We start from the raw sequence: 18,294 nt of genomic DNA, 5'->3' as shown, positions 1-18,294 counted from the left end.
ATCAAAATACCGAATCTCTACCTTCACATCTTCACATATTATTGAGCTAAACAAATTATTAAATTGTATGTATTTACTTTTGAATAAGTTCATAATAGGAACTGGTAAATTTTCACTTTAAAAATAAGAATATGTAAAATTGTTGAAAATTATTAAGTGCATTTGGTAATTATATGGGAAAACGTAGTTATTTACTTATTAAAATATATTTTATATAATAAATAATCTAACAATAAAAAGAATGGGAAAACAGTACAAAAATTAAGAGATAAAAACAGATCCGATACTGACATCTGCAGTACAGTGTAATATATTACAAATTAAATAAGATACCTATTGAAAAATACAAATATAAACATATCAAATATGAAATTGAATTGGACAACATTCACATTTCGTTTTTCCTTTTTATTTTATCAAAAAAATTTAAGCATCTAACAGCTATTATTGTTTATTTTAAAAACAACAAAGTGATTTCTTGTTTTAATTTTTAATTTAATCCAAAATATAAATAAAAATAACTTTTTATTGTTATAAAATAGATACCCATAGATATACCGAATAGGGTATAGCTCAACAATTAATGTATTATAGAAATAAGAGGTTGAATCTCCCATTCTTATATGTGTTGTACTCATGATTCTAAATATCCGTCGATACGTCGACATTTCCATCGATATATCCATGTTTTCATAGGTTCGATATCGACATGAGGGGTGAATCGACATTTCCATTATAGTAGAAGAAAATTGATAAAATATGAAAAATATCAACAAAATGTCACTTTATGTAATATATATATATATATATATATAATTATAATTATTAGAAATGGGAAAATATTTATTTGTTAATTTAAATATTTTTTATTATTTTTTAATTTTTATAAATTTTATAGAAATATCCATCGACGTCGACATTTTATCGATATTTCCCTGAAATTGAGAACTCGACATTTCCATCGACATCAACATTTAAAACTTGTTGGCTGTACTAAAAAAACTCTAGATATATCAATAAAAATAATTCTAAAAGTTTTTGTATTTTTTTATTGATGTTAAAATTTAACTAAGAAAGAAAAATTGGTCAGAATGAACCAAACTAGCGATAATTGGTATATATCTCCAATCAAGAGATTGTGAAATCGAATCCCTCATATTTTCACTTTATTTTAGGGAAACATTATTGAGTCTCTTAAGTTAAATAAACTAGGCAGAAAATGCTGATATGTATGTATTTTTATTGTGTATTTTTTTATCGTTTTATTTTTTTATTTTTATGAAAAAGATTTTTTATCCCTAAATTTTTAAAATTATTATTTGAAATATTTCATTATTTCAAATATAATATCTATAATTATTTTCAAGGATAGTCTATATGATAGATATGGTAATTCCCTAATCTTTCGATTTTGATTTTATTAAAAAGAATACCAACCCGAATTTTCCCGTTCAACACCTGCGGCACAAACCCATTTTTGACCTATTGGTTATAGTATTATAGGCGACCGAACGGCCGCCCCCTAATTACTAGACCAACCCACTATAATAATTCTATAAATACCTAGCGAAGATATGACAAACAAATAAAGTAGTCTATGTTCGGATCTGACAATACCATACCATAATCAAAAGGTACAACGACCCGAACGACCAGACTTAACATAAATCTAGCCATTGAAGCCATTATAAAAAGGGAAAAATTTGCACTACTTAGTGAAAGAGGTTCTTTTAGAGGTTGTAACAATTGAACGATCCCGCTACATCAGGACCCTTTCAATGTTGCACAAAAACCATTACTTTACGTTTAGCTAGCACTAAAAAGGCTACGTTGTAACAACAAAACAAAAAAAAAAAAACTGAAAATTACTTGTTAAAAATGCCACTATCCCGATTTTATTTTTGTTTTATTTTAATTTTTTTTCTTTTTTGTGTATCCTTTTGGGTTTGGCTGATGTTTCTGCTATTTTCTTCATCATTTATCCTCAAGTGGACGATCAATCGACGAACCCAGTTCACTTCAGTTCAACCTCATCCGGATTTGGAAACTTAAATCCGTTATGAATTTGCTCACTATCAACTGTCGATGCACATCATCGAACACCGCTTCTACCTCCATTCCATTTGTATGGAGGAAATCTACTTTCATGGGTATGCCCGTAACTTGATTTCAACTTTTGGGGTCTCTCCTATTCTTCCACAAAACATATATTCTTGAACTAATTGCGCCTTGTTTATTTCATTTGTAAAGAAGATTACATCCTTCTGTTAATGGCTCATAAGTGACTGTGTGTTCGTAGGTACGAGTAGGAAGGGTATTGGCCTCTGCGAAATACAAAGGGATTTCCCCACAGGATTATGCAGTGTGAGATTTCCAATTTTGGTTTACAATGTATGTTTGATCTGATTATGCGTTTATGAACTTTTAAGAAAGGAGCCTTTTCCTTTGTATGCAGGGGTCTAACGTAAAGCCAATGGTTTACGCAAGGCGGAAGTCCGCGAGGAAATTGGAAAGAAAAGGCGAGGAAGTTTCTGAAACGTCCCCTTCTGCTGATGAGAATGCTGATGATGTGAAGATGAACTCTTCTGATAGTTCACCCAAGAACAGCTTGAATAATATCTCCTCAAGGAGTTCTGTGCTTCAGGCTTGCACAATTACTTCTGGTTTGATTGCTGCTTTGGGTGTAATAATTCGACAGGTTATGCATACTTAGGCAACAGAAACTTTTATGTTCATCATATATTATTTTAGCGCTGTTCATTTCTTGATTTAGGATAGTTGTTCTAATAAAATAGGGAAAGTGGAATATGAGTTTATCAACAGCACTTGCAAACTGAAAGCAAAATCGGATTTGGTCATCAGTCCTATTCTTTAATATCATTGTGGCAAAAAGATGTGTACCCATCTGAAATCTCTTTTTGAATGATATTTTTCCATTCTCGATTTGAGGAGACAAAATTAAAAGTTTACATATTCATTATGCTGTAGCTGTAGTTTTCTTTTGCGACTGTGATTACTTGTCTTTGTGGTGACAAGTAGTTTCTTAACGTATTGATAGATAATGGAAGTATGGATGACATTTTCTTGATCTTGAGAGATGAAGAAATGCATTCTAAGATCTGTTTCGGTGTTGTATGTTTCAGGTATCTCATGTTGCATCGATAGAGGGACTGCCAGTGATTGACTGCACCTCGGAAGTATCATGTAGGACTTCCAAGTTCATTTCTCCCTTCTTGCTAATTTACTATTCCTCTTGAAGAGAAAGAATGTCCCTCCCAAAAGACTGCTGAAGCAAAAGAACCTCTAGCTGATATTGATTATAGGTTAGTTATAAAGAATTTCATGAACTAACTTATTAATTTACTGTCGAACATAGCCCTCTCAATGTTCATTAACATCCTGGAAATAAAGTTCTTGCTTCCTTATCTCTAGTAAAACTCTAAATCTTGGTTGGCTCTAATATTTACAGGTGTACGAGTCATTTTTATCATCTCATTGATTGCTAAAAAATATTACCATGTGAACAAATTCTAGATTTCTTTTCACTAATTTTCTTTTGAAGATATAACCATTTCTGCTCTGGACAAATGGCTAAGAATGTGGAATCACAATGTCCCTGTTTCCTTAATTCTTTTTGATTTAGTAGCTGTGAACTAAATGGCTGTCATCCATCTCTTCTGTACTCCATTCTGGACAGTTAGTTTTGAGATGAGGCAACTTCAGTTGATTACAGGACTGGTTGTTCTAATATCTTCATCCCGATATATACTGTTGAAGATATGGCCAGACTTTGCCGAGTCTAGTGAAGCAGCTAATCGACAGGTAGCTGGTTAACGCTTTTATCTGTAAATCTAGAGGCAGCAAGAGCTGAAAATTTTTGTCAACGGCCAACTTATCAATGTTGAGTTCTAGCATTTGAAAATACTCCAACTTTCAATGCAGGTGCTCACTTCACTTCAACCTATAGATTATACAGTAGTTGCCTTTTTGCCCGGGATTAGCGAGGTGAACAAAGTACATCACCACGTTTTTTGTTTACTTCTCGATCTATTGGTTGCTCTCACTCCCGAAACATGAATCCTTGCTTCTACATTTACTTGCAATGTTTCAAGTAACAGCATATGCCTCTCTGGGTACAGGAACTGCTTTTCCGTGGCGCGTTGATACCACTCTTGGGATTCAACTGGGCGAGTGTCATGGTGACAGCTGCCATATTTGGCGTTCTACACTTGGGTGGCGGCCGGAAATATTCATTTGCAATATGGTATCCATATCTCTATCTGAACTCCATATGATGTGCTTGATGTATAAATTCTATCCTCAGCATCATGAATTAGATCCTTTTAACTGCATAATTCATATGCTCTTGCTCTTGGAATAGGTTGATAGTTAAAATAGCTCACTTTTTCTTGTTATTTCCTTTTACACTACCTTCCATCCCACTTGAGCCAGAGTTTGCTTTTGCTCTTGTACTGCTGATTTCTCTGTTGTAATATATATATAACACAGGTGTTGTATATAAATGGTGTAAACAGAAAAAACTGTTTTTGACTCTTGAAAACAAAATTTTGATTCTTCTTGTTCTGAAAGTTTTATCCAATATATATTTCTTTTTCTCAGGGCAACTCTTGTTGGACTTGCTTATGGTTATGCGACTATCGAGTCCGCTAGCGTCGTTGTGCCGATGGCTTCTCATGCATTGAATAACCTGGTTGGAGGAATTCTGTGGTGCTCTGAATCAAGGTCTTTGGAGAATCGTGAAGATCAAGAGTGATCAAGATGATAAATAATATCTTGGTTAATAGATATTTTGCTTGTATTAAGTAGATATGGCGAATTTATTATAAATGGACAGTTTTTTCTTTTTCATATTTATAAGCTAATTAAAATAACAAATTAGAGTTTGTTGGACATATCTACCTCCCCAGACCTACTTAGTTTGAGGATTCTATTGTTCATAGAAAAAAATGTATAGTTTGAGGATTCTATTAGTTCAATAGCCAAGCATGAACTTAATTTAGCGGTATTTGACACTTGTATTTGACCAATAAGTCATTAGTTTGAATCTCTCACCCCCACTTATTGTATTAAAAAGGAAAAAAAAAATAGTGAAATAGTTAAAAAGACATTATTAAATTTTTCCATATGTTAAAAGTAGGAAAACTTTAAAGCAATAGACCCTTATGTTTATTTGTTAGAAATCTATAAGCGATCATTTATTTCCGCCGTGTTTCATTAATGTCCTTAGATTGCAGTAAAGAAAATAAAGAATGTCTTCATTCTACCTTGTCTAGAGTTATTACATTTGGAAAGAGAGAATTTTAACTTACAATTGAGATGCTATAATCTTCGAATTTCAAATTATAAATGGCTGGAGAATATTTTATTAAATTATCATTATTATTTATATACACTTTTATTTTAAATAGAGGAGTGATTTTACATACTCATTCGAATATAACTTTATGGATAAGATACATCAAAATGTTGTGTAAAGTGTAAAATTGTAAGGTTAATTGAATCGAGCGTTCCGAATTTGACTCAATAGGTTGTGAATAAAGAAAAGATATATTCTTCACTCGTACTACTGGGTCGAAGATGATTTGTCCAAAGAAAAAATGAGCTAATGCCAACGAGGTACTGGTATACACTAGGAAGTTGGGTGTCGTGGGGTATATTCCGTACTTCTATTTTCTGGAGACCCTATATTTATGGAGATTTTTAACTTACTTCTCCCAACAAACTTGGGGACCAAACAAACTCAAGGACCAAGTTTGCATGTGACGTCATGGTGCGGCGTGACTTGTAACTTGTAAGTAGACAAGGGCTGCAGTGCTGTGGAATGGTGCTACCAAAATGGCAAGTGCACGAGCCAGAGTCCACTTTTTGGTTGTGGTTTGCTGGTCATGGAGAGGGTGAGCCACTTAGGCCGTGTAGGTTACATGGGTCGAGCACCTTTTGAGGGAGGCGCGACCACGATAGCCATGCTCACCGGATGGGCTATGCCACGAGGCATGACCCTTGAGGGGAGGCACGACCATCAGAGTGAGGGCCCTTCCTTGAAGATGGTGAAGCCTTGCACGGCCCCAAGTCATACCTCTTACGTGTAGTATTTTTTATTTTTTATTCTTTTTTGAGTTTAATCACAATATGAAAATATTATTAAAACGAATATAGTTAAATAATAATTGACATATATCTCTAATCAAGAAGTTGTGAGTTTGATCACTATCCTTTGTTGTAAATAGAAATTCAAACCAGTAACAACTATTTTTGAGTTGGACCAAAATATAGGTAGTTGAAATTTTTTCACTTTTTTGAAGAACACTTCTACAAACACGTGGCAGTTGCAAAAAAATATGTATTTTCATGGAAATCAAAATGATTGAGACGGGACGCCGGCGGCCATCGCTTTTAATTTGAGAGGGCGGCCGGTGGCAGCTCGGAGGATGATGGTTTGTTTAACTAATTGGTTGGCAAGCCCCTCACCTACCATACTTAGTGATTGGCTGTGCCAAAACTTATTCAATAGGCCATACCTGATAATTCAATTTTATAATTATGTCACTAAGATTTATATATTTCAATTTTCAAATTTCCTTCCGAAACAAAATAGTACACTATTCTCTCTCTATATCTATATATAGTCACACAGTACCTAAAAGAAAATTTTCCCACCAACATAAAATTAATTATTTATAGATATCGACGAGGTTGAGACTCGTACCATCTATTTTTTTAGGATATATTCTAGCAATTTTTTTTTTGGGAGTGGTATGAATGCATCAACAAGTTCCTAACATCGTATTTGATTATAAGATACAAAGCTAGTGTAATTGTTGTATTAGTAGAGATTATTTACCCACATCGTAGAGTATGAATGATTGTTTGGGTCGCCTCTATATGTCATATTTAGATATAACGTAATTCTAGAATTCATAGTGGTGTCTCTTGTTATGCTTTAGTTATTTTACCTATTGTTTCATAGTGAGGTTTATACTCGTACTACCACTTGAAAGAATAATGTTCGTTCTATATCTCAAACCTTTATAAAATATGTTTAGATTTATTTTAATAACAGAGTTCCTTTTTTTTCTTCTAATTTCGGATGTATGTTGTGTTTTTTTGTTGTTGTGTTTCAGGGTGGTGTTTTGTCAATTTTTTTTTACGACAAGTCATCTCTTTGTTTCTTTTGTACCTTGATCTCGAGGCGAAGATCATGCTTTTTCCCTTAATATATATATACCTAACTTTTGCCAAAATAATAATAATAAAAAAAATCATAATCCCATTGTTAAATATTAATGATTCAATGCATTAGATAATTGATGCTAAATTGGTAAATTTTAGCTGATATATAGTTTTTAGAGTTACTTATATAAAGAGTATAAAATAAATATGTATATTTAACTATAACATCAAATTTGAAAATTCTAAAAAATAGCATAATCCAAATCTAAAATACACTAAGAAAAATATACTTATGCTATATTTGAATTATTAATATTTTCCATCTCAAAACAAATAGAGACCTTAACCATTTGAGCTATACTCGATTTGACAATGTAATAATAAACTTAAGCATGGTAAAAGTAATATTTTTCTGCAATTAAAACCGTAAAATAATCTATTAATAAGTGTACCGAAGTAATTGAGATATTTTTCTGCAATTAAAACCGTAAAATAATCTATTAATAAGTGTACCGAAGTAATTGAGATATGTCCCTTATTTTTTAGGATTGAGAGGATGAATCTTTCCTCTCTATTTGTTGCAATGTTTTTGGGCTGGAGATATACTTGGAAAACATCGCAAAAGGAAAAAAAGATAGAACGCAGAATTTTCTTTTGCTTGTAGCCTGTGCTGTATCGCCTCCTACAACGCTAAAAACTCCATGGCCAATGGTAAAATTTTAAATGAGGTGGTTAGCTCATCTACCTTCAGCGACCCGTCAACTGTTTCCATAAATGAAAACCCCTTCATCTTTTTCTTTTCCTTCTTTTATAGCTGCTTCTGCTTCGTTTTGTTCTTGTTTTATACGTGGGTTCCTATAAATCCCGCATTTCTCGACCCCAAAATCTTCCAACCAAAGCTCTTCCAAGATGGAGCTTGAATTAGTCGAGCAGCTTAGATCTCAGCCACTCTGGGTTTGCTTACTCTTTGCACTGGGTTCTCTCTCGGCTCTCAAATTCTCTTTAATTTTTCTGAAATGGATCTATGTCAATTTCCTCAGACCCCCGAAGAACCTCAAGAAATACGGGTCCTGGGCGCTCGTCACTGGTCCCACTGACGGAATCGGTAAGGGTTTCGCGTTCCAATTGGCCCGCAAAGGGCTCAATCTGATTTTGGTGGGCCGAAACCCTGACAAGCTCAAGGACGTCTCGGATTCAATCGTCGCGAAGTACGGCAGCGTCCAGATCAAGAACGTCGTCGTCGATTTCTCCGGCGACCTTGCCGAAGGCATTAAGAGGATCGGCGAAGCCGTCGAAGGGTTGGATGTGGGGGTTTTGATTAACAACGTGGGGGTTTCGTATCCGTATGGGAGGTATTTTCACGAGGTGGATGAGGAGCTTCTGGAAAACCTAATCAAGGTCAATGTCGAGGGCACCACCAAGGTGACTCAAGCTGTTTTGCCTGGAATGCTCAAGAGGAAGAGAGGCGCCATAGTTAATATTGGTTCTGGCGCTGCCATTGTCATTCCCTCGGATCCACTCTACGCCGTCTACGCCGCCACTAAAGCGTAAGACCCCTTTCTTCAAGTTCATATTCGTTTATGCATAGCTTATATATGTTTCCTACACGATATGTTGAATCTTGCTGGAAGGATGATGAGTATTGTAATTCCAGGTACATTGACCAATTCTCGAGGTGCCTGTATGTTGAGTACAAGAAGAGTGGAATTGATGTGCAATGTCAGGTAATATCTCTTGTATTTGGTTTCAGGTTGAGATTGAGATGTGGAGGCTGTTTTATTAGAGTGAGTCAATGAGCTAGATGTAGTGGGAGTTCGATATGACTTGATGGTGAAAAGTTCTTTTAGTTCTTTAAAACTACTTTTCAAACTCTTTAACAGGTTAGGCTAAAAGTACTTATGAAAATTTGGCATAGAACATTTAATAACTGCTATTTCTTAAAGTGTTAGGTTGGAAAAGTAGTTCACATCAAAACATAACTTTCACGAGCTGTACCAAACTAGGAATGAGTTCTACATGACTTAATGAGTGGTTGTTTTCAAGTCTCAATTATAAACACTGTTCTAAAAAATCATCCAGAACTCACTTACTTGGTGATTCCAAACAACGGTGAAACAAGACTCTCTCTCTTTCACTGACCAGTCTAAAACAATGGTGAAGATCAATTTTTTACCTCTATCTTGTAGTCGTTGAATACTTCTTCTGCGGCTCTATGATCTATAGTTATGAAAAGCTGTAAAATGGAAATAAAAGTTGAATGACCTTCTGGCATAGGACTTAGGAAAAACGATGATAAATTTCCAAGCAATGGGAAAACATGGAAATTTTTGTGAAGCAGAAATCAAAATTCTACTTATAAGATTGTGTAGCGCACAGTGAATATTACAGATGTATAGAAATTCTAATGGCTTGACAATTTTTCTACATTCTTCTGTTTTCCAACTAAAGTAAAGTCGATAGGTTTATCCCTTGGTATGCTGTATCATACCTCTGCCATTCGAGAGCTTTGCTCCCCTATATCCAGACGCAATTGCTCCCGCCCAAAAGTTTGTTGGTTGTCATTTGCATTTTTCTCTGATTTCCAAGTTCATGATGCATGAAAGCATATTAGTTTTCTACTGCAGTTGATTGATTGTCTTTTATCTCACGTGTTGTATATTTAGAGAGCGGCTTTGTAAAACAAAAGGAAGGCATGGGAAATCTGTTAAGCCTTCATTTAATGAAATTTGTCAATGCAGGTCCCGTTATATGTTGCTACAAAGATGGCGTCTATTCGAAGATCATCCTTTTTCGTTCCTTCAACAAATGGATATGCAGCAGCAGCTCTCCGCTGGATTGGGTATGAGCCTCGCTGCACACCTTATTGGCCCCATCAACTTCTTTGGGGTTTGGCGTACTCGTTCCCGGAGTCTGTTGTTGATTCTTGGCGCCTGAAGTTTTGCCTTGGTATCAGAAAGAGAGGACAACTCAAAGACTCTAAGAAAGAGTAGGAAGATTTGTAGTTCTAATTTCTGGAGAAAAAAGAACCTTTCTCCTTAGTGTCAGCTACTTTGTTGAGGATTGAAACACTAGCATGATAGATTGAATGTTTGGAGTTTCATTCTCCTTTGATGATCTTTCGATATATTTCTTCAATTTAAGGTTAGCCTTTTCAATTTTCTTTTTGAGAAAGGAAAATAACAAACGACTTTACTTATCGACCAAAATATGTCAGGTTGTACTAGTGTGTCATTGAGTTCTAAGATAAATGGAAAAGAACAATTAATCTTTTGAGAAATGGATTAAGTTTTGTTGTTGTGGCAGGTTTTGTTATACTCTCATTCTGTTAATACATTAACAAATTTGATATCAGCCATGTTTGGGATCTTTTAAATGTAGATATTATAAGTTTTAATGATATTTAAAAAATAACAATTCAGGAAGTTTTATCATATTATTTGGGTTGGAGACCAAATTATCGACATTCGAATCTTGAGATTTTAATAGAGAACTTATCAGGCAGTACAGTAGAGAGAAAAATGTACTTTTCTCAAAAAAAAAAGTAGCTGTGGCACTCTCAAAAGATTAAGATAATGCCAAGCTATTGGGCGTGATTTCTGCGAGGGATTTGTACGCACATGTTCACTTTGGGCCGATTTGAAATGGGAAAGCTGGCCAGCAGAATATTCAAATTGGGCTCTGAATTCGTTTCGGCCCATTTGAAATGGGTCAGACGGGTCAGCGAATATTCTAATTGGGCTATGAGTTAGTTTTGGCCCATTTGAAGGAATGGGCCAAGTTGGACTGTCGGAGACGTTGGTAACATGGTGTTCAACATTCCCGCTACAAGGCAAGTGGAGGCCTTCCATAATTCCATTTATCTTAAAACCATCTTCCTCGCTCCGGCCACCTGCTCGCCGTCGCCGCTTCATTGCGGCTCTCTCCTTGTGTTCTGTTCTGTGTTTATGTCAAGGAACGGCCGGAGAGGACGAGAAATAAGCTTTAGAAGAACGTTTCTCATCACTTTCGCTTGTAGTTAGAGTTCTATTTCGAGCATTGAATTGAATGCAATGACGACACCGGGTTCCCCCGACGCTGCGGCGTCTCGCAATATTGTTTTCATCGACACCAGCCTCGACACTCACTTGGCGATGGCCGTCTCAGACGGCGATTCCGTCTCCGATGTCAAAGGTAACTTCTGCTATCTCCTTTTTATTTTTCTTCCCCTTCTTTTCTTTTCGCGGGTGTACTATTGTAGAGCTTATCTTTGCAGTGATGATCAGTGTAGAATCGTTTGATTGATTGAGTTAAATTTCTGGGGGAAAGCTGGCGCACGAAGCTAGTTATTTGTTTGAATGACTTTCGAATTATTTGGGATGCGAAGGCTGCGGTATTTTGGAGCGTTTTTTTGGAAGCATGACAGCTATATTTTCATGTCAAGGAGTTTTGAGCTGAGATTTTATTCCTATGGTCATTTGAAGTTCTCTTTACTGTTGTCTGAGATCCCTACCGAAGTTTTGCATCGCTTGTTGAAACCTCCCTTCATAGCTGATTGAATGGTTGGATAGCCACTCAACTGCTTACTCTGCTTCCTCTACCTCACTCCCACCCTATCTCGACCCACTAACTGGAGTATGTTAGGCTAGAATGCCTCAATTCCCTATCCCACCCTTTATGATCTCTAAATCTTTCCACTATGAGACATTCATAGTGCAAAAGCATATGAATGCACAAGTTTCTTTGACTTCTTTACCTCTCAACTTGATAGGGGTAGGATAGGGATTTCTAGAAGAGTTTCAAAGGTCATTCAGTCATTGAAGCATGCGTGATACAAGTACTCCTCTGTGCAAATGTTTTGACTTTTAAAAGACGAGTAGGGAATGGGGAGGGGGAGGGAGTTTCAGGTTAAATGCCCCTGGATTTCAAAGTCAAGCTCTAATCACCGAGTGGATTTTTTATAATGAAATTTTGTTGGCAAGTTCTTCCATTCCTATTCAACAGTACTTAATACCAATTCTTCTGCTCTATTATTACTACTGTTTTCTTTCTTCAAGCGCATTTGAGTCGGAATTTTCACTAAATCCTACCTACCTATCTATCTGACATGATTGTATTTTTCTTTTTCCTCCCTTCATTATTAGCGTTCTCATGGTTTATAACTTCACATTTAAATGACACTTTGATTCTTTTGCACGCAGAGAAAATAGAGAAGGAACATCCACTGTGTTTCTCTCATCTAGGGAACATAAAAATTCATGCATTAAAGGTACTTATTTACTCTTCTGTATGCGTGAGCACAATGATTATATATGTCTTTATTATTTACAGGTACGGGATCTTAATCTGGCAGGTACAGCGCAGAGGGCACCTTTATCACCTTTCTGACTCCATGTATTTGAAAAGCGCATTTGTTGGGGTCGACGACAGCGACAGTTGGTTTCTTTCTATTGATGCTTCTCTTGCTGATGGTCATTCAACTGACCCTAATACTGGAAATCTTTCAACTTATTTTAGAAGGGCTGATAAAAACTCCGTTGATGGAAGCAATCTTCCCAGAAATAATCATCGTGGAAAAATACCTAACAATGAATCTCCACCATTGCCGGACAATGCGGTTCAACAATATGTCAATGAGAAAACCCCTACTGATATCTATTTTGGTTCATGTCATTCTAGTAAAAAAGATTTAATGGTTAAGAAGGTAGAAGTTACTCATTCTGTTGAAAATTGCAGCAAAGATCAACCGAGCAGGACAATGAATGGTTGTGAAGGCCTTAACAGGACATTGGAAACTTTGCATGATGTGAAGGTGAATCGTAAGCGTAAGAAGAGAAAAACAAAATTGATTAATGAACATGAAGTTGTTAATCATACCAGTGCTGATAATCAAAATCCATTGCAGCAAGTCGTTGGATCTTGTGAAAAATCCAGAGATTATGCACCTAATGAAGTTTCCAATCTCCCGATGATGGAAAGTAAATCCAATGCCGGTGAACCTGGTCATATTTCATCTTCTAATACACATGATGGATCTGAACATGGAATCAAGCGAAAGTATAATTTATCTGAGAAACTTGAAGTTGATAGCAGAAATGATAAATCTAAAAAGGCAATTCACCTGATGGATAATTCTTCAGAAGTAGCTGCACAAGTTGGGTCTACTGTGAAAAAAATGCAAAAGATTAAAACGAGGAGTGGAGTAGTGAATGGGGAAGGAAATAGAGATTTGGTTTCTGATTCTAGTAAAGTGACATCTACACCTAAGGTCACTTCAGAATACCTATCAGATAACAAACAAACTGCAAAAGTTGTCTTAGGTAGTCTATCTACTGAACCTGATGCCTGCCTGCTAGAAACTGGTTCAAGTGATGTGAAGAAGAAAAATAAAAGGAAAAAGAAGTTGTCTGGTTATCCAAAGCAAGCTGTTGGTTTGATTTCATCTAGAGTAGGGGACCAACAGGATGCAAGTCGAGAATCTGATATAACAACTGTCCCCAGTCAAGATATTGAGGCGGCATCAATTCCTGATTGCTTAGGAACATCTGTAAGGGAAAGGCAGAATGATTCTATCCGTAAAACTGCAGAAGATTTTGCATCGTCCCTGATTGGAGAGTCCTGTACGTTTTTCCTCGGACATTATTTTAGCATTATTTGTGTGTGCACGTGGTTGTATATTACATGAACACGAAAGATCATGTTTAGAGCTTTGCAAACTAGTCCAAAAAATGATGGGTTCTGATATTGATTCATATTCTTCTTGTAGGTGGTGATAAGAACATGGAACTTGGCGATCTGGAAAGCATAAGGGATGTGTCTGATAAAGCTGCGTTAGGAGTAAAAAGAATGACAGATTCAAATGATGCTGCCTTTAAAATTCATGACCCTACTGATCTTCAGAGAAGTATTTGTACATCTGAGGATGCCAATAATGTTCAAAGCAATCATCTGACGTGCAAAACTGGACAGATTGTTGCCATTCCAGAGGAAAGAGATTCTATGCAGAACACTGATACAAAAGCTACAATGGTAGAAAACTGCCACTCATCAATCTGGGATGGTACTGACACTAACGTTCAAGCTACTCATATTTCTAAATTAGTGCATTTAAAGGGAACTGCTGAAAGCACCAAGCATAGTAAGACAAAGAAGACTAAAAAGTCTAGGGATTTAGCTGAAGGAAGACGGACTAATTTAGTCACAACAGGCGATAGAGATTCTGAATATGATATTCCTTCAACTGAGCTTCATAGTATTACATTAGGTGATAATTCCAGTAGTAAAGCTGAGATGGTAGAAAGCAATGTTTCTCTAATGAAGGGAGAAAACACAACTAGCGCTTCTATATTGCCTACTGTTAGGAACATAGACATAGATGGAGAATATATAAGTGAGGTGGAACCTTCGCAGAAAATTAACAAAACTGAAGCAGGAACAGAAAACGTGGATGGGCAGGTGAGAGTGAAAATTAAGAAGAGACCTGCGACTTCAGTGAAAAGTACGTCATATCTTCAAGCAGGAAATATAGGTAATGAGGATTCATTGCTATCAAATAGAAGTAATAGGGAAGTAAAATCTGTGTCTGTAGCAGCAAAGAAAACTAAGTCGCCAAGGAATGATATTGAAGAAGCAAATTTGGACTCTACACTGTTTTCTGAGGTTGAAAGTAGTCCTCCTCCTAGCATTTGCAAGAAGTCTAGGATAGTTGGATCCTCCCAAACTCTACTTCAAGTTTCTGAAGGCAATTATGAAGGGAGGTGTCTTGAAGCAAATATATGTAGCAACACTGCTAAAGATGGTACTGCTAATAATGTTGATAGTCGCGCTGAAGTTCCTTCTGAAAGTGATAAAGTTGGCATTGAGGAAAGTGCAGGTGGACTCCAGGATGAATCTATTAAATTGCATGTTGACAAGTTGAGTAGAGAGAAGAGTGTGAATACTTTGCCCAAAGCTAAAAGAAAAAAGAAATATCCAAATGGCTGCTCTTCTGGGGCCTCTTTAAGTATGCAGAACATACAGAAGTCGGATGAGAAAACAGAGACTGGGAGACAATGTCAAACTAGCAACTCGAGCTCTCTCAAGTTTGATGGAGCACCACCAAAGGATAAGCGTGATGGGAAGCTTCATTTTGACAATAAGGTAAAAAAAAATTCAAGAGGTGGGGTAAAATCCCTGCCTTCTAATGAGCATAAACAGCAAATACCTAACTCTAACAAAGCAGCTAGGGTAAGGGCAAATACTGTCGATTCTTCTTGGGACAGTACCGAGAAAAACAGTGAAACTTCTGCTGTACCAAGAACAAGATCGAGCTTGAAAAATTCATCAAGTATGGTTTACCAGGATCAAAAGCATATGGGACACCAATCTGGCAATCCTGTGGGCGGACGAAAATCTTCTCAAAATGGAAGTAAAGATGCTACTCGATCAGAACGAAGGAACTTGTTGGCTACATCAGGAGGCATATTTAAGGATGCCAGCAGTGATAGTTCTGAGGATGAAGGTGGAATTGCCGATTCAGATGTTAGTATCAGATCTCCAGATAATTCACTGTCATCTGACTTCTCAGATGGTGAAAGCAATGGTAACATCAACTTATCAGAAAATGGTAGTTGATTTTTAGCCATGTTGAGATTATATTGCTTTGCATTTATGTCATCCCTGCTGCTTTTAAGATAACTGAAAGAGTTTATTAAACTTTTGGGCTCTCCCCTCGTTTTTTCTTTATGCAATCATGTTATCTGCTTCTTATAGCTAACGTTTTGCTACTGAATAAAATTTTCTTCAGGTTCTGTTGATTCTATTGAAAGAGAGAGCATCCGTAGGAGAAGCATTAGAAAGAAAGAGTAAGTTAATTATGAAAATGACGTTGCTTGTCTTTCCTGAATGAAGACATCTTAAATATGATAGCATCTGCTGCCCTGAAGTTGTTTATTTTTTTCCAGATTTTCTTGCCTTCACGATTTTGTTTCTCATATGTGTGTCATCAAAGAACCGTGTTGGTCCACCATTCTATAATTTGAGTAACAGAACGAGATGCTATTTATCTACTTGGAAATAAATAAAGACCAATTTTCTGGAGATCCTATTGTTAACATTTTTTTTACATACATAATTAATTCTGATATCTTAGCAATAGGTCCAGAGACTTCTTGGTTCATCTATTTGCTTTAGGTTTGCAGACAAAGCTCCTCATCTATGCTTCTATTTAAAAATTTTACAGAAATACTCCATCCCATTATTTGGAATGTTTGCATGCAGTTCATGCTCTTGTTGGAGATCCTAAAAGAGAGATTACATATGCCCAATACATAGTTAAAGATGTTTTCTTTGTAATTTTGGGTCTCGTATATTTGGTTTTCCCTAGTTTTTCCATGTTGACTTCCAACAAAAAAAATTCTCTTTCAGAGTTTCTTTGAGGTACAATATTTTGCCTTTCCTAGTTGAGGTCTTAATCTTCATCTAAATCGTTTGGTAATCTTTTACAGTTCAAGCCCTGACGATATGGCCCTTGACACAATCCTTCGAAGTTCAAGCAGATATAAGAAGGCAAAGCTCACAGCTGCGCAATTACAACAAGATGATACTGAAAGCCAGCCTGTCGATTTTGTTCCAGACAGTCAGGCTAATCTTTAGTTCGTTATTGTCATGGTTACACCTTACTTCTCCAGGAGCAATATTCTAGATGGCATCGCAAAAACCCTCCCGTTCTAAGTTTGTTAATGGAGTTTATCACGATACCAGATAAATTTTGGTGAACTCGAGAACTCATAAGGAAATTAAATCCTTGAGCATCACTGGATGCTTGCATAATGTTTCCATGCTGGTCTGTTCTGTAGTCTATGGAAAATTCTTATTTTGAAGTATATGATCAGTGGAACCAAACTCTACCGAACTTCAGCACTTTTGGAACGTTGTTTAGGCTGTTTATTTAATGTTTTACGTGTTGTACCCATTATTACGTACGGCTAGATATTGATTGAAGTTGAAAATGTTAAGCAGCTAGCTCTCTCTCTGGTTGCCAATACAAAGTATGAAAGAGAGCCCAATTCCAAAGATTTATATACGTGGAAAGATGTAGCTAATGGCCGAGGTGATAGGAGAAACAATGGTCGTTATTTTAAATAGATTCATTAACATAAACTGCAATTACAGGTGATTCGTTTGCCATCACACTTTAAAAATTGGAGTCACTCGGACCTCATCCTGTTGAGTTGATTTAAAGCTGGCTGGAGAATGTTGTACAGCACCCAAAGAATGGCGGGTGATATGACAAACAGCAGAAGCTGCCCCCTGGCATCACTTGAGGAAGCATCAGCGATCATGGCGATCTCAGCGGCAGAAGCATCAGGTGCGTACATAAACTCTGATGCAGCCAGCCCCCCTAATCCCAACCCAATTATCACACCCTTGTCACTGCGCATTCTGTTGATCTGGTTGAGTGCTGGCTGTAGTATGTTGAACAAAACCCATGCTATGGCCGGGATAAGGGGTAGCAAAAGGGCTAAGCCGCGGTTGTCGCCTTCGGCAGCAATCTCCGCAATTTGCTGGGCTGCAAAGGCAGGATCCGATGAGCTGAAGGCTGAGAAGACAGCTCCAGCAATGGCTGTGCTGGAGAGGAAAGTTGATAAGTTGGGATTTTGACTAGCTTTTGACGAGATTAGTTCTTTAGGAAGGTTCTGAAGAGAGAGGAGAGAGATGGGGTTGGTGATAGGCTTTGGGGTGGTGTGGTTTTTGCTGGAGTTGATGCTTGTGCACTTGACACTGAGCACTGCCATTGTAGCCATGGTGGCTGCCATTGAAGTTGACTTGCTTGTTTCTGTTGATGGCCTTTGGCAGGTAGGGGAGATGCAGAATGAAGAGGGAAAGGTTGGGTTTTGGCAAATTTAGGTGTAATGAGATGAGAAGATGGAAGAACAGAGGTGAAGCCAAGTCAAGGAAATGCCAACCAATAAAATTATGCTGAGTGGATTCTCTCCTTATCCATGGGTGGGGAATGTGAGTCATAAATCTCTTATTTGTGACCCCACCATGGTTTTCTTATCACTTAAACTATAATGTAAAATTAAGATATTATTCTACAATAAAAATAAAAGACTGCACGTATAAAAATCTACCAATCAACTTTGA

General features: G+C 36.7%; 4 protein-coding genes across 7 annotated transcripts; 3 read left to right on the top strand and 1 right to left on the bottom strand.

Moving 5' to 3' along the window:
- The first annotated feature begins 1,909 nt into the window (after positions 1–1,909).
- LOC111004632 (CAAX amino terminal protease family protein) lies at positions 1,910–4,913 on the top strand. 2 transcript variants are annotated; one of them, XM_022275717.2, is made up of 8 exons: positions 1,910–2,150; positions 2,300–2,364; positions 2,456–2,698; positions 3,144–3,204; positions 3,698–3,822; positions 3,943–4,014; positions 4,140–4,264; positions 4,621–4,913. In XM_022275717.2, exons 1-8 carry the CDS (start codon positions 2,060–2,062, stop codon positions 4,772–4,774), a joined length of 936 nt encoding a protein of 311 aa, XP_022131409.1. In that variant the 5' UTR covers positions 1,910–2,059; the 3' UTR covers positions 4,775–4,913. The 2 variants fall into 2 exon arrangements, with proteins under 2 accessions (XP_022131409.1, XP_022131410.1); XM_022275718.2 differs by having other exon boundaries at positions 1,914–2,150; positions 3,943–4,005.
- A 2,990-nt stretch (positions 4,914–7,903) lies between these two features.
- KCR1 (beta-ketoacyl reductase 1) lies at positions 7,904–10,346 on the top strand. Its single transcript, XM_022276393.2, has 3 exons — positions 7,904–8,738; positions 8,846–8,915; positions 9,930–10,346. Exons 1-3 carry the CDS (start codon positions 8,101–8,103, stop codon positions 10,179–10,181), a joined length of 960 nt encoding a protein of 319 aa, XP_022132085.1. The 5' UTR covers positions 7,904–8,100; the 3' UTR covers positions 10,182–10,346.
- A 684-nt stretch (positions 10,347–11,030) lies between these two features.
- LOC111004805 (uncharacterized) lies at positions 11,031–17,067 on the top strand. Of its 3 annotated transcripts, none has more exons than XM_088127531.1 (6): positions 11,031–11,361; positions 12,369–12,436; positions 12,521–13,787; positions 13,934–15,772; positions 15,953–16,010; positions 16,653–17,067. In XM_088127531.1, the coding sequence occupies exons 1-6, from the start codon at positions 11,241–11,243 to the stop codon at positions 16,798–16,800; spliced, it is 3,501 nt and encodes a 1,166-aa protein (XP_087983657.1). In that variant the 5' UTR covers positions 11,031–11,240; the 3' UTR covers positions 16,801–17,067. The 3 variants fall into 3 exon arrangements, with proteins under 3 accessions (XP_087983657.1, XP_087983658.1, XP_022131696.1); XM_022276004.2 differs by having other exon boundaries at positions 11,033–11,361; positions 13,934–15,748; XM_088127532.1 differs by lacking the exon at positions 12,369–12,436 and having other exon boundaries at positions 11,032–11,361; positions 12,499–13,787.
- Positions 17,068–17,261: 194 nt separating this feature from the next.
- PSBY (photosystem II BY) lies at positions 17,262–18,096 on the bottom strand. The gene has a single exon (XM_022276008.2). It carries the CDS (start codon positions 17,961–17,963, stop codon positions 17,355–17,357), a length of 609 nt encoding a protein of 202 aa, XP_022131700.1. The 5' UTR covers positions 17,964–18,096; the 3' UTR covers positions 17,262–17,354.
- Between the last annotated feature and the right edge of the window lie 198 nt (positions 18,097–18,294).

This window comes from Momordica charantia, assembly GCF_013281855.1.
Source record: "Momordica charantia cultivar OHB3-1 chromosome 8 unlocalized genomic scaffold, Mcharantia_2.0 BLBB01000008.1, whole genome shotgun sequence".
In the NCBI taxonomy this organism is placed as follows: domain Eukaryota; kingdom Viridiplantae; phylum Streptophyta; class Magnoliopsida; order Cucurbitales; family Cucurbitaceae; genus Momordica; species Momordica charantia.
The sequence above is the reverse complement of the archived record's forward strand: the minus strand, read 5'-3'. Positions and strand labels throughout refer to the sequence as shown.